Source organism: Culicoides brevitarsis, chromosome 3 (genome assembly GCF_036172545.1).
Source record: "Culicoides brevitarsis isolate CSIRO-B50_1 chromosome 3, AGI_CSIRO_Cbre_v1, whole genome shotgun sequence".
Lineage (NCBI taxonomy): Eukaryota > Metazoa > Arthropoda > Insecta > Diptera > Ceratopogonidae > Culicoides > Culicoides brevitarsis.
In genome coordinates, this window is record NC_087087.1 from 13,554,463 (window position 1) to 13,567,352 (window position 12,890).

Here is a 12,890-nt window from a genome sequence, read left to right on the forward strand (position 1 = left end):
AAATTGATTTTTTTAAGTTAAATAAGAATTAAAATTTTTAGTTTGAACTAAAATTAAAAAAAAAGTAAAAAATCAGTAAAAATCTAAATTTAAATGTAAAAAAAAATCATAAATGTCAATTCAAAAATTGACCGTTAAAAATTTGAAAATCGCTTTTTGCTAATTCAAATAAAAATAAAACAAAATATCGTGTAAAATGAAACATTTTTCCTCATTGTTCCTGCCTTTGAACACAAATAAAATAATAATTTGACTTGTTTTTCCTTGTTTGTTGTTTTTTTTTGTTTGTCAAAAAATCCCAAAAGAAAAATTAAATTTCTGGGCCATTAAACATTTTTACCTCAATTTTTTGCGAATATCCTCGCAGCAGCAGCTATAAAATTATCATTGTTATTACAAATGACATTTTTATACGATTCTTCATTGCATTTCTCCCAATGCAGTAATGTGCTCCCTGTCACATTATGACCAAGTAACGTTCCAAAAAAATTTTTTCTTTGCATAAATTTCGTTTAAATTTTAACTGAAAACATAACATTAGATCGCAATCACGAGCAAATTCTGTGGATTATGGAGGAAAATGCAAATGAAGCTGCATGTAAGGCTTTCGTTGCGAAGAAGAAGACGAAGAAAACGTATGGCGTAAGAAAAAGAAGCAGTTTATGTCTATTATCTCGGTAAATAATGCTCGAGGCTCCTGGCAAATATTTGCCTTACATGTTTTAGAAGAAAATCTTATGCTATGTGTGGTTGTCCTTCATTCGTCGTCGAAAACACGTAAGACGAAAAAAAAATAAAGACAAATATTTGATTTGTTGACCTTTTAGCGGAAATGGATTGTCACGCAAAAACTTTTTAATCGTCTAATAAAGCGACTTTGCTGAAGGAGACGCACTTGTCGGAAGGTGCCTTTTGCAGTTCGAGGAGGACAATGCGATTGCCTTTTGGTTGGAGAAGTTCCTTGGGAATGTAGTTGGTGCGTTGAGGACCGGCAACGGGCCAGTATCTGCCGAGATTTATGCCGTTTACGAAGAGAACGCCCTGAAATTGAAAGAAAAATGTAAAAAATATTTTTAGAGAGATTTTTTGAGAAAAATTACTAAAATTGCTACAAAAAATTGGAGGCTTTAACGAAATTCAATGATTAAAATTTAAGAAAATTTTAAAATGAAAAATTTCTATAGGTAAATTAACAATTTTTTAAAATTAAAATATTCATTAAGAAATAAAATTTTATAAAAAAAAATTAAATTTTAATTTAATTTTTAAAAATATTTTTTTTTTAATTTAAAGAAAAATTTTATTAAATTTAATTTATTTTTAAACTTATTTAAATACATTAATTAAATTGAAAATATGAAATTTTTAATAAAAATTTGTAAATGATTCAAAATTTTAATTTTTCATCAAAAATAAAAATATTTTTAAATTATTTGGAAATTAGAAAAAAATATACGAAAATTCATTCAGGAGCTCAACAATTAAAATTTTTTGGAAATAATTTTTGATAAAAAATGAAAAAAAAAAATTAGCAAAAATATTTTCAAAAAGTTACAATTAAGGAAAGGCTTTTTTTAAGGTTTGTTGGAAAAAAATATTTTCGGAAAATTAATTAATTAAAATTAAATAGTATTAAATTATTATAATAAATAAAATTTTTGAATAATAATAATTTTAATTTTTAATTATAATAAAAATATTTTTTTTTATTAATTTAAAATTAAAAATAAATAAATTATTTAAATTAAATTGAAAAAAATAAAATTAAAAAATAAGGGCTAAAATCAAAAGTTTCAAATTTTTGAAAATTTAAAAATTTTTTCATCAAAAATAATTATTTTTAAATTATTTTTTTATTAAATTTAAAATTAAAATCTCAAAAAAAATTCAAAAAAATTTTCCGAAAAAAAAATTTTTTTTTCTTAATTTATACCAAAATTTTCCAAACTTCAAAATGAGGCTAAATCATCGAAATTTGGCGAAAATTGTTCGGGGGACCTCCAAATTTTGAAAATCAATTAAAATTTTTGGAAAATATTTTTTACCGTTTATTACATGGAATTTCACAATTAATATCGAATATAAAAAATAATTAGAAAAAATTTTTTCCATTTTCAAAAAGTTTAAAAACTTTTGAATTTATAAAAAAGCTTTTAAATTAATTTTTTAAGGTCTTTCATCATATTTCATCAAAATCGGAAGACATTTTTTGAACATCGTTCATCTCACGGTAGAATTCGTTTTTTTTTTTTTTGAAAATTTTTCTAATTTTAATTTTTAATTATCAATTAATTTAAAATTGGTAAATTTTTAATTTAAATAAAATTTTAATTTAAAAATTAAAATTTCAATAATTTTAATTTATAATAAAATAAAATTTTATTCAAATTTATTTATTTTTTTCTTTAATTTAAAATTTTTAAAATTTTTAATTAATTTAATTTTGAATAAATTTATTTTTTTATTTTCAAAATTTAAATTAATTTTATTAATGCATAATTTTTTTTTTTAAATAAATTATTTGATAGATATTTTTTTTCAAAATAAAATTATAAATATGCATTAGAATTTTTAGCAATTTTTTAATACAAAAATATTTTTAAAAAATAATTTTCATCAAAAAAATCTGAAAAAAAAATTTTTTTTCATGAAATTAAAAAAAAATTAACTCACCTTTGACCATTTCGTCAAATCAATATAAGTATCAGCCAATTCTTCACAATCAAATTCTGCCGCAAAAATCACAGGTCCTTCATTCAAAACGCCATTTTTGTAAATTTCAACCTCTGACTTGTTCCCAAAGGCAACTTCTTCAATTTTCGCATAATCCTCAAAATCGTAGCCCGTCGCTGTCCAATTCTCCAATTTTGTGACGTACGGTTCGTCGTAACACTGCAAAGTAACATCTCCTAAAATTCCCTTCAAATCATCCGCTACTTGGAAATTTATTCGACCTTGATTTTCCACGAGCAACTGCAACTTGTCACCGATGCCGGCGCTAATTGGCAACGAATTGATGGCATTTTCACGTGATAATACGCCAACGAGATAATTATCGACATAGACAGTGGCACGATCACGTAATCCCATCACGACTAATTGACTCGGGTCACGTGTGAATTTGGGTAATTTTGTCTCGTACAAGACAAAACCGGAGAATTGATTCAATGCTTCGAAGGTAGGGGGCGTTTTGAAGGTCTTTTCAAGGTCATACGGCGTTCCAAGCGCTTTTCTACCTTCATCCGTGAGAATTTTCATTTTCGGTTTGAGACAAATGTCTTCAAGTTTCATCGTGGGACGCAATTCGGGGGTTTCTGGAAGGTTTTCCTTCAGAAATTCCCGAATAACGTCTTTGAACAAATGAAATTTCTTCGTGGGATTTCCCGCTTCATCCAATGGCGCATCGTAATCATAAGACGTGATATCAGCCATGTACTTTCCGAGTCCCCAGTCATTTGCCCCCGCCCAAAATCCGAAATTCGTTCCCCCGAAGTACATGTAAAAATTGACATTAGCGCCATCTTTGAGCATTTTTCGTAACGTCGCGGCGAGAGGTTCTGCTGGGCGGCGCTGATTCGCTTCCTGCCAATGCGTTAACCAACCGGGATAGAATTCTGTGTTGACAAGCGGGCCTTTGGGTTGCACTTCGCGTAAGGCTTTCCAATGGGCATCGACTTCCGTGTCGTTGGCGAGACCAAAATCTGTCGTTACAAAGACATTTTCGATGCGCCCGCATTCGAGTTCGCCATCAAAAGGACGATCGACGGTGAATAAAAGGGCTTTGTCGTTTGTGTATTTGAGAGTTTCGTCTCGCAGGAATTCTTTGTAGACTTTATCGCACTTTTTGAAGGCACCGTATTCGTTTTCAACTTGCACCATAATTATTGGGCCGCCATTTCCGTAAAAGTGGGGCACGAAATGAGGCATTAGCTTGGCGTACCATTTGGAAACTTCGGTCATGTAATCTGAAAAAATATAGAAATTTGTTGAAAAATTCAAAATCAAGATGTCAAATTTAATTAAATTCTTTTCAAAAATAAATTTTAAATAAAATTACTTTAAAAAATTGACATTTGAACAAATATCTAAGATAATTGTCAAAATTTTTTTGACAGCTGTCATAAATTTTGAAGCAAAATACGAACCAATTTTAAAAAATGAAGTTGAATTTTTTTAAAATTATCCTTAATTTCCTCGAAAATTAAAATTTTCCGAAAATTTTGACAGCTGTCAATTTTAAAAATTAAAATTGATGTCAAATTTAAAAAAGTATTTTTAAACATTTTTTGGAAATATTGGATAAAAGAACTACAAATGCTCAAAAATTTTTGAACTTTTAATTAAATATCCATCTGTCATTTTTTTGACAGCTGTCAAAAATTTTGATAAAATATTTTTTAAGCAAATTAAGAGATTTTTGATAAATTACGTTAATAATTGCGCTTTTTTTTCAAAAATGATCAAATTTTAAATTTTGAAAATTGTGACAGCTTCAATAAAAAAAATGATGTCAAATTAAAAAAATAAAAAATATTTAAATAAATTTTCAAATTTTAAATAAAGTAAATATTCAAAAAAAGTGACTCAAAAATGATGACATTTGAACAAATATTCAAGTTCTTTGACAGCTGTCAAATTTTTTGATCAAATAGCTAATTTTTAAAATTAAAGATTATTTTACTTAAATTCAGTATTAAATAATTTAAAATATATTTCAAAAATTAAATTTTATCAAAAATTTTGTCAGTTAAAAAATATATTTGAAAGTTCAAGGTCAATTCAAAGTCAAAGCATAACCTCAAAAATTCATATTAAGTTAAAAACTATCTTAAAAAATTAGTTTTTTCTTAAAAAATATTTTAAATCTGTAATTTTTCAAGTCTTTTCAAAAGTTCAAAATCTTACTTTTATCCGCCACTCTCATTTGAATCCCCGGATACTTATTAAACAACCAAAACGGGACGCCTCCATTATCAATTTCTGCACAAATATATGGCCCGGGACGCAATATGACGTACAAACCGGCTTCTTTAGCAGCTTCTATCACATCCGATACATTCGCGATACCCTCAAAATTGTATACGCCGTCTTTTGGATTGTGCAACGACCATTGTATATAACTAAAATTTCCTCTCTGTTTACATTTTTTGTTTTTGTTTATCGCACTCTTACTCACATATCGACTGCATTTAAACCTCCCGCTCTCATGGTTTTTAAGATTTCTCTCCATTTCTGAGGCAAAGCCCGAAAATAATGAAACGATCCCGAAACATAACGAAAAGGCTTCCCGTCTTTCAGGAAGGTATCATTCTCGTAATCAATGGTAAAGGTACGATTACTCTAAAAATAATTTTTTAATATTTTTTTATTTTTTAAAATACAAATTTTACCATAATTTTTTCGTCTTGCGTTGAATTCGATCCAAACACTGAATTGACACTGAGTAAAAATATTATAAACACGAATTTCTCTCTCATTTTTTTTTATCTCGTTTAAATGAGAAACAAAAGAAAAAGAAGAAGAAGAGACAATTCGTTATCAGCTTCGTTGTCGATCAAAAAACAATCAAGACTTATCACGGTAATCGCTAGCATGCGACTAAATATGTCACAATTGTCTGCGTATTTATGTGTTTAATATGCAAACCTTGTTGTTGTTGTTTATTCGAGTAACTTGCCTTCACCTTATTATGCTGAGTCGTTTACATTGTCGTCCGCAAAATTTAACCTATTCTGTATGTCGCTTTCTGCGTAAATACACATTTTGACCTAATCACCATTTAAATACGTTTTAAATCTATGACGATTATGTTCGGAAATATGTTTGAATTTTACTCAGGGGAATTTACTTTAATTCTGATAATAATTTATTTTATTCCGATGTTTTTGTGACAAAATTTTATCTGGAATGTTTTTGTGAATAAGTGATTAAAATTGCAATTTTAATGATAAATATTCAAAAATGTTTGATGTCGTAATTTAATTTTGGTTTCATTTTGTGTAATTTGGAACAAATCGCTTTTATGTAATGATGATTTTAGTTTTGATTGAAATTGTTAGATTTTGTCAATTTATGTTTGGAAAGTATTTAAGTCAGCGATTTGAAATGAATTTATTCTAGACATTTGTAAAAAAAAAATAATTAACAAGAGCGTATTTTTTGGGATGAATTATTAAGCATTTTTAAAATTAAATAATTTGGATATGAAAATTAAAAATGTATGAGATAATGTGTTCGAATAATTAATTCAAGATGCTTTAAGGTAAATCAAAGTAAAATTTTAAATGACTAATGTACAAACTAATTACATGAATTTACCTTAATTTCTTATGGTTTTCTTTTTCAGTACATAAAATTTTAAAAAATTCTTTTAAATGTTTATTCAATTAATGAAAATGAATTGAAATGAACAGCGGTGGATTTATGTTTTAAGGATTTTAGGTTAATTGGTAAGTTTTTTTTTCTAGATTTGGATTAATTAATATAAATTTTATTCTTTACAAGGCTTTCTTTAGTGATCTGTTTTGAAGACATCGATTCTTAAAGCCTTCTTAAAGTTAAAGGAGCTCGAAACCTGTAGAGTATAGGAAAATAGTAGGAGGAAAGAAAGAATGTTGTTAGTAGTAGTTACTAAGGAGAAAGAAAGTAATGAAGATAAGAAGATAGCAAGGAAGGCAAATAGCAAGTTAGTCGTCATCCGAGTCTCATCCGAGTGAAGTCGTGAAAGAAAATATTATGAAGTCCAAACCTCGTGGTTTTATTTTAAGAAGCAAAATATAAAACAAAACCTATGTCCATAATCTACCTGGAGGAGTTTAAAGAACTTTTTAGCTCCAGAAATTGCTCCTATGTCGTAAGGTTGTGATTCGCCTACTGTTGTCAATTTTCTGTCAAGTATTCCGGGAACAGATCATTCTTGGCTTTGTCAATAAGTTTCAGAGCGTTAAAGTAAACTCTTTGCTTCACGTCAAGTAACTCCGCGTCATTTAGCATACTCTTCACATTTGCATATCTGTCTTTAACTAAAATCGCTCGCAGTGCCTTGTTGCAAATCTTTTGTATCGTCTTCATATCTTCATCTTTCATCAGCATCATGATCGTACTTAAGTAATCGATGTGCGGTTGTAAAAGCGACTTGTACAGTGTGATTTTGGTTTCGCTATCCAGTATCCTTTTCATGCGTGTCATAAAATAAACTTTCTTGAGGATTTTTTCATGATAAGATCCTCGTGAAGATTTAAAAAAACTATCAAGCTCCCAAAATTCTATTTAAAGTCTGTTTCTGCGGGTTTTATTAAGAACCTGAGCTTGTTTATCACATTACCCGATTCCATTATTTTACCGAAAAATAATATGAGATGAGATTCTTTGATGTTTTTGTGTTAGTTAGCCCTAAAGTAGTCGAAAAAAACTTAAATTTAAAATTCTAAAATGAGCTTCAGTTTTTGTAGGCACTTTTAGTATAATTAGGTATGTCAAAGAGGTACTTGAAAACCACCAAATCCACTAAAAATGTCTAAAATCTAAAAAGTTCATTTTAGGATTTTAAACTTGGGGTTTTTCGATTATTTTAGGCCTAACTTACACAAAAACATCAAAAAATCTCATGCTATATTTTCGATGAAATCTGAAAGATATCTGAAAAAACTGTTAGAAATTAGAAGTTGGAGTTCGAGGAATTATTTCTTAACAATCAATTAATTGAGGAATTAAAAAGGTGTTTTAATTGTTTCTTTGTGTCTTAAACTTATCAACTTAGTATCCTTACCAAACCTTACTGAACACTCCAACGCAGCTTTCGTTTGTTAAGTTAAGTTCCATTCTATTTTCCAAATACATTTAGTTATCAAATAATTACGGATCGACGAGTAAAATATCGCATTTTCCACAAAATCCCTTTGAAATTCGATAAAACTAAACATAAATTTTAGAAAATCCACATTAATGTCGCAATATGATAATTACGTCTGATGTGCAAAATTTTCCTCCCAGACTGAAACAATATTTTCAATAAACAATAACAAACGTTTTGTAAACTATTTTGTGTTAGCAATTCAATCAGTTTCGTTTAAAATATCAAAATTACTTACCCAGAATCCATTTTTCCATTCAGCGAAGAATTCTTTCATCTAAAATAAAATAAAAATTAGAACATTTTTTCATTAGAGTTGAACGTCAAATTCAAAATCAAACAATTTCGATAAAACAAAACAAATATTAGCTCAATAACAATCCCGTGCTTTTGCCATTTTCACGAAAATTCTCTATTCTGCGATTGGCATGTAATGCAATTTGCCGAAAAATTGCGTTCGAACGAAAGTTTAGAAAGTTGTAATTCAATTTCAATTTTAATCTAACGCAAAATCGTTTAGTTCGGTGCCTCAATCATTTTCAGCTTAAATGCAAATTTTCGATTTGCCGCAGCAGTTTATCCCTCTTGTGTGTTCGTGGCAAACAAAATTGACCACTATTATGCAATTATTATTATTATTATGATGATTGACCGAACATCAAATCGTACAGAAGATATTTCTCGTTTTATCCTCACTGATGATTATTTTCGCCATAGCTACGTTCTAAAACACAGATTTCAGGAATTCGGCAAAACAAAATGTGTTGATGTTTATTTTAATTATTCAAATAATAAATGGCTACTGCAATATGTACGTCCTTTTGCTCCTCACTTTTGTGACGACGATATTATATAATGCAAAATTTATGAATTGTTTCACTTGTTTCGTGTTATGTGTAACATTTTATTACACATCGTATGACAAATGTAGGTGTAATTTGTTGTTAAATTAAACCAGATCACTTTCAATGGAGATGTACATGAAGCTATGGACAGAGATAGGATAAGGTAGTTGACCTGGTCTCTAATGTTGCTTTGTGTATTTTCTGCGCCCACAAATTCAGTCTGCAAATATAAATTTGATTTGTGTTGGAATTGGAAAATTTTATGAAAATATGTCGACGTACCTTTCTGTGGATTTTGTCATCAAAATTTTCCTGTTTAAATTGTGGAAAATTTGTTTGTTGAAATTACGGAAAAATTTGCGAGAATTGCTGATGAGCTGGAATATAATTTTTGAGTTAAATAGAAGCTGAAAATTGAAAGATATTGAAAAAAATTATTTCCTTCGAATTTAATTGCGTAAAATGGGGTTCAGGTGTTCAGTTGACTAAATTTTTTCACGATAGCCCAAAATTCAAATGATTTCGCTACTTTCTAGCAATTTTTATGCTCTTTAAGAAAAAAACACCCTCAAGGCTTTAACTTTTAAGAAAAATGAGAAAAATTCGAACATTCAAGGTCAAATCAAGGAGAAAAAAATTTCCTTTGAATTTTTTTGCATCAAAACGGGGTTCAGATGATGTGTTGACTAAATTTTTTCACGATAGCCCAAAATTCAAATGATTATACTACTTTCTAGCAATTTTTATGCTCTTTTAGAAAAAAATACCCTTAAAGCTCTAACTTTTAAGACATTTGAGAAAAATTCAAACATTCAAGGTCATTTCAAGGAGAAAAAAATTTCCTTAGAATTTTTTTGCATAAAAAGGGGTTCAGGTGTTCTGTTGACTAAATTTTTTCACGATAGCCCAAAATTCAAATGATTCCGCTACTTTCTAGCAATTTTTATGCTCTTTAAGAAAAAAATACCCTCAAGATTCTAACTATTAAGAACTTTGGGAAAAATTGGAGGATTAATGATACTTGTTAAGGAAAAAAAAATTTCTTTGGGTTTAAAAATATTTATGAAGATAAGAGCTAAAAATTTAAGCCTAAAATATGAAAACTAAAACTTAAGATCTGAAAACCTAAACTTTAATTGAAAATTTAAAGCTTATAGAAAAAATTCTACAAACTTTAAGTTTTCCACAATTTGTTGGTATTTTCTCCAAATGCATGAACGAAAATACTCGAAACGAATGAAAATGTGATGATTGATCAAAATCTATCAAAACACAAAAAGATTATTGTTATTGTTATTCCTATCCGCATGTGTCCAAAAACTTTTTCTCATAACAAAGTTACGAATGTCCTTTTACAAATTCTCCACACAATATATCAGAAAATTTCTGTATAAAGCAAATTTATCATCATCTTTATTCATTATTTCTCGGAAAAACTTTTGTTCCGGCACACTCACCTGCTTTTCTATCCCCAAAAATGGAGCTGCCATAAATACCGAGCACATTGTATGGCAATCAAGAAGACCCAAAAACCGTATTGAATATCAAAATATACAACCAAAAGAACTTTCTTTCTCGTATTTATTTTGTTTATTTTTTTTTCTGAGGGAAAATACTAAAAATAACGAAAATTTGTGTGTACGATAAATTTATTCGTCTTTCTCAGGTCAAAATCCACTTCAGAATTTTTTTTTTGTTTGTGCGCCATTTACCGGTCTTCGGTCGGCAAAGGTCAAGATTGTAACATACGCAGGTAACACACACATGGTTTATTGTTTTTCGTTACCCAATTTTGCCGACGGTGTGAGGAGCAATAAGGCGTAAATAATGAACAAAAATGAAGACATATTACGCACAAATGGAGCAACACAACGAGAAACGATGAACAACGATGACGGGTTGTACAAAAGTGTTGAATCGTTGTTGAATGGAAATAAGACAAATGGTCGTAAAATACCATAAAATCATTGTTTCGCACACAAAAAATAGGAAGGTATTAAATATGCACATATCATGATGTAAATGAAAAGGAAGGATGGCAAAGATACAGTGAGGTAGTATTTTTTTGGTTTTTAGAGGTTACGTTTATGGTAACGTAGAGCTTAAAAAAAATTTTTTTAAAAGTTAAAAATTTTTAGTAAAATATTGTTTTTTAAAATTTTATTTCAAAAAAATATTTTTTTAAAAATTTTTTGAAATTTTAAAGGTTACGTTAGGTTACGTTTGATTTAAAAATAAAATAAAAAAATCGTGAAGAAATGAAAATCAAGTAACTTACTTGAGTTTTCGTGAACATATTTTTTACTACGAAAAATTTTAAAATAAAAAATAGCTAAAGAGAACTAAATTCTAAAATTTTCTTAAAAATCGATATAACTGAAATTAGAAATAATTTTATAAATATTTAAAAGGTTACGTTAGGTTACGAATAATTTCAAAAATTAAAAAAAATTGAAGAAATTTCAAAAATTTTCATAAAAATTTAAAGTATCTTAGTTGTTTAACTTACTTGAGTTTTCGTGAAAACATATTTTTGCGAAATTGCTTTTAAAATTTCATTACGTTATTACGTGCAAAAAATTGAATAAATTAAAAACTTGTAAAGTATCTTAGTTGTGTGAAACATATTTTTGCTAAAATTTTATTTGATGTGATTTAAATTTTTATTCGGAAATATATTTTAAAGGTTACGTTAGGTTACGTAAAATTCAAAATTATTCAAAAACATTAAAGAAAAATTTAAAATTGAGTTATTAAACCAAAATTTTCGTAAAAATAATGTATATACAATATTTTTTCTTAAATTAGAAATTATTTTCGTAAAAAATTTTGAGGTTACTTAAGGTTGCGTAAAATTTAACTAAAATTTTCAGAAAAATAATGTTACTATTTCAAAAAATTTTCATCTTAAATTAAAAATAATTTTCAAAAATTTTTTAGGTTACTTAAGGTTGCGTAAAATTTAAAAATTTTCTATAAATTGAAAACAGAAATATAAATTATGTTACTAAACTTAAGCTTTCATAAAAATATTTTTATAAAAAAATTTTATCTTTGATTTGAATTCATTTTCATAAAAATTTTAAAGGTTACGTTAGGTTACGTAAAATTTCAAAATAATCAAAAAAATTAAATATCAAGGAAAATCGAGAAAGTATAACTAAATTTTAGGATTAGTTTTCCTAAAAATATTGAAATAATTGCCAATTTTGATTTTTTAAATATATTTTTAAAGCTTACGAAGGTTACGTTGTAAATTTAAAAATATCACAAACACTAACTTAAGCTTCAAAAAGAAAAACATATTAAATAATTTTTTAATAAATCTAAATTTTAAAACAAATCTTGACTAAATCTCAACCTTTTCCCTAAGAACTTTGAGGTTCACCGAGGTTACGCAAAGCTTACGTAAATCACTCAAATGTGTTAACTTCCGAAAAGTCTCTTGTGTAAAAGTCTTTTGTAACACAACACAAACAACTGCCACTGTAAATAAACGGCGCAATATATCTCCGAGTGTGTCAGTAAATACACATATGAGGAAAACTCCAGCAGAGAAAAAGTTAGAAAGATAAATAGTAATAATAATAGAAAAATGTGTATAAAAGACTCGAATACTATTGTTTTTTTCCTTCTGCAGCATGGAAATAAATTTACCCACATAAATTATGATCAAACAGAAGAAAAATGTTTTCCCTTTACTCCAAACAAATTTTCACAACCAAACTTTCATCAAACATTAAAGTAAACGATGGATTCTCATTCGTTTTGTCTTAATGACAGAACGAGAGATCTCTTACTGCTTGATTAATTACTGAATCCTCTTTTGATTGATTTACACGAAATTTATGACTTGAAAACATAAAATTTGTCTAGATCGTAAAATTAAATTGCTCATAAGTAAAATTTTAAGATATTTGATTCAATTTGCCAAATGTGAACTTTATGCCATTTCATCAGAATTTTATTGTTTGTGTTCGAAAGTGGAGAAAAACAAACAAAAAAAAGTTTCGTCTTCGTTATTTATATTAAAAAAAAATGAGCAACTTGTCATCAATAAAACTCGTTGCACCACATTTTCACTTGATTTGTTTTTGTTTGAAATTGAAACCTTTGTAAGGCATCTTGCTTCTTTTTCTCTTTCTCACAGACAAAAGGAGTAAACTTATACTCATGAGATGGTAAAAAAAAGA

The 12,890-nt window shown here is 27.7% G+C and overlaps 1 protein-coding gene across 1 annotated transcript; it reads right to left on the reverse strand.

Moving 5' to 3' along the window:
- Positions 1-643: 643 nt before the first annotated feature.
- LOC134834316 (beta-galactosidase-like) lies at positions 644-5,415 on the reverse strand. The gene is made up of 5 exons (XM_063848936.1): positions 5,391-5,415; positions 5,177-5,340; positions 4,906-5,120; positions 2,674-3,965; positions 644-1,041 (listed from the first exon to the last, which is right to left on the reverse strand). Exons 1-5 carry the CDS (start codon positions 5,391-5,393, stop codon positions 856-858), a joined length of 1,860 nt encoding a protein of 619 aa, XP_063705006.1. The 5' UTR covers positions 5,394-5,415; the 3' UTR covers positions 644-855.
- Between the last annotated feature and the right edge of the window lie 7,475 nt (positions 5,416-12,890).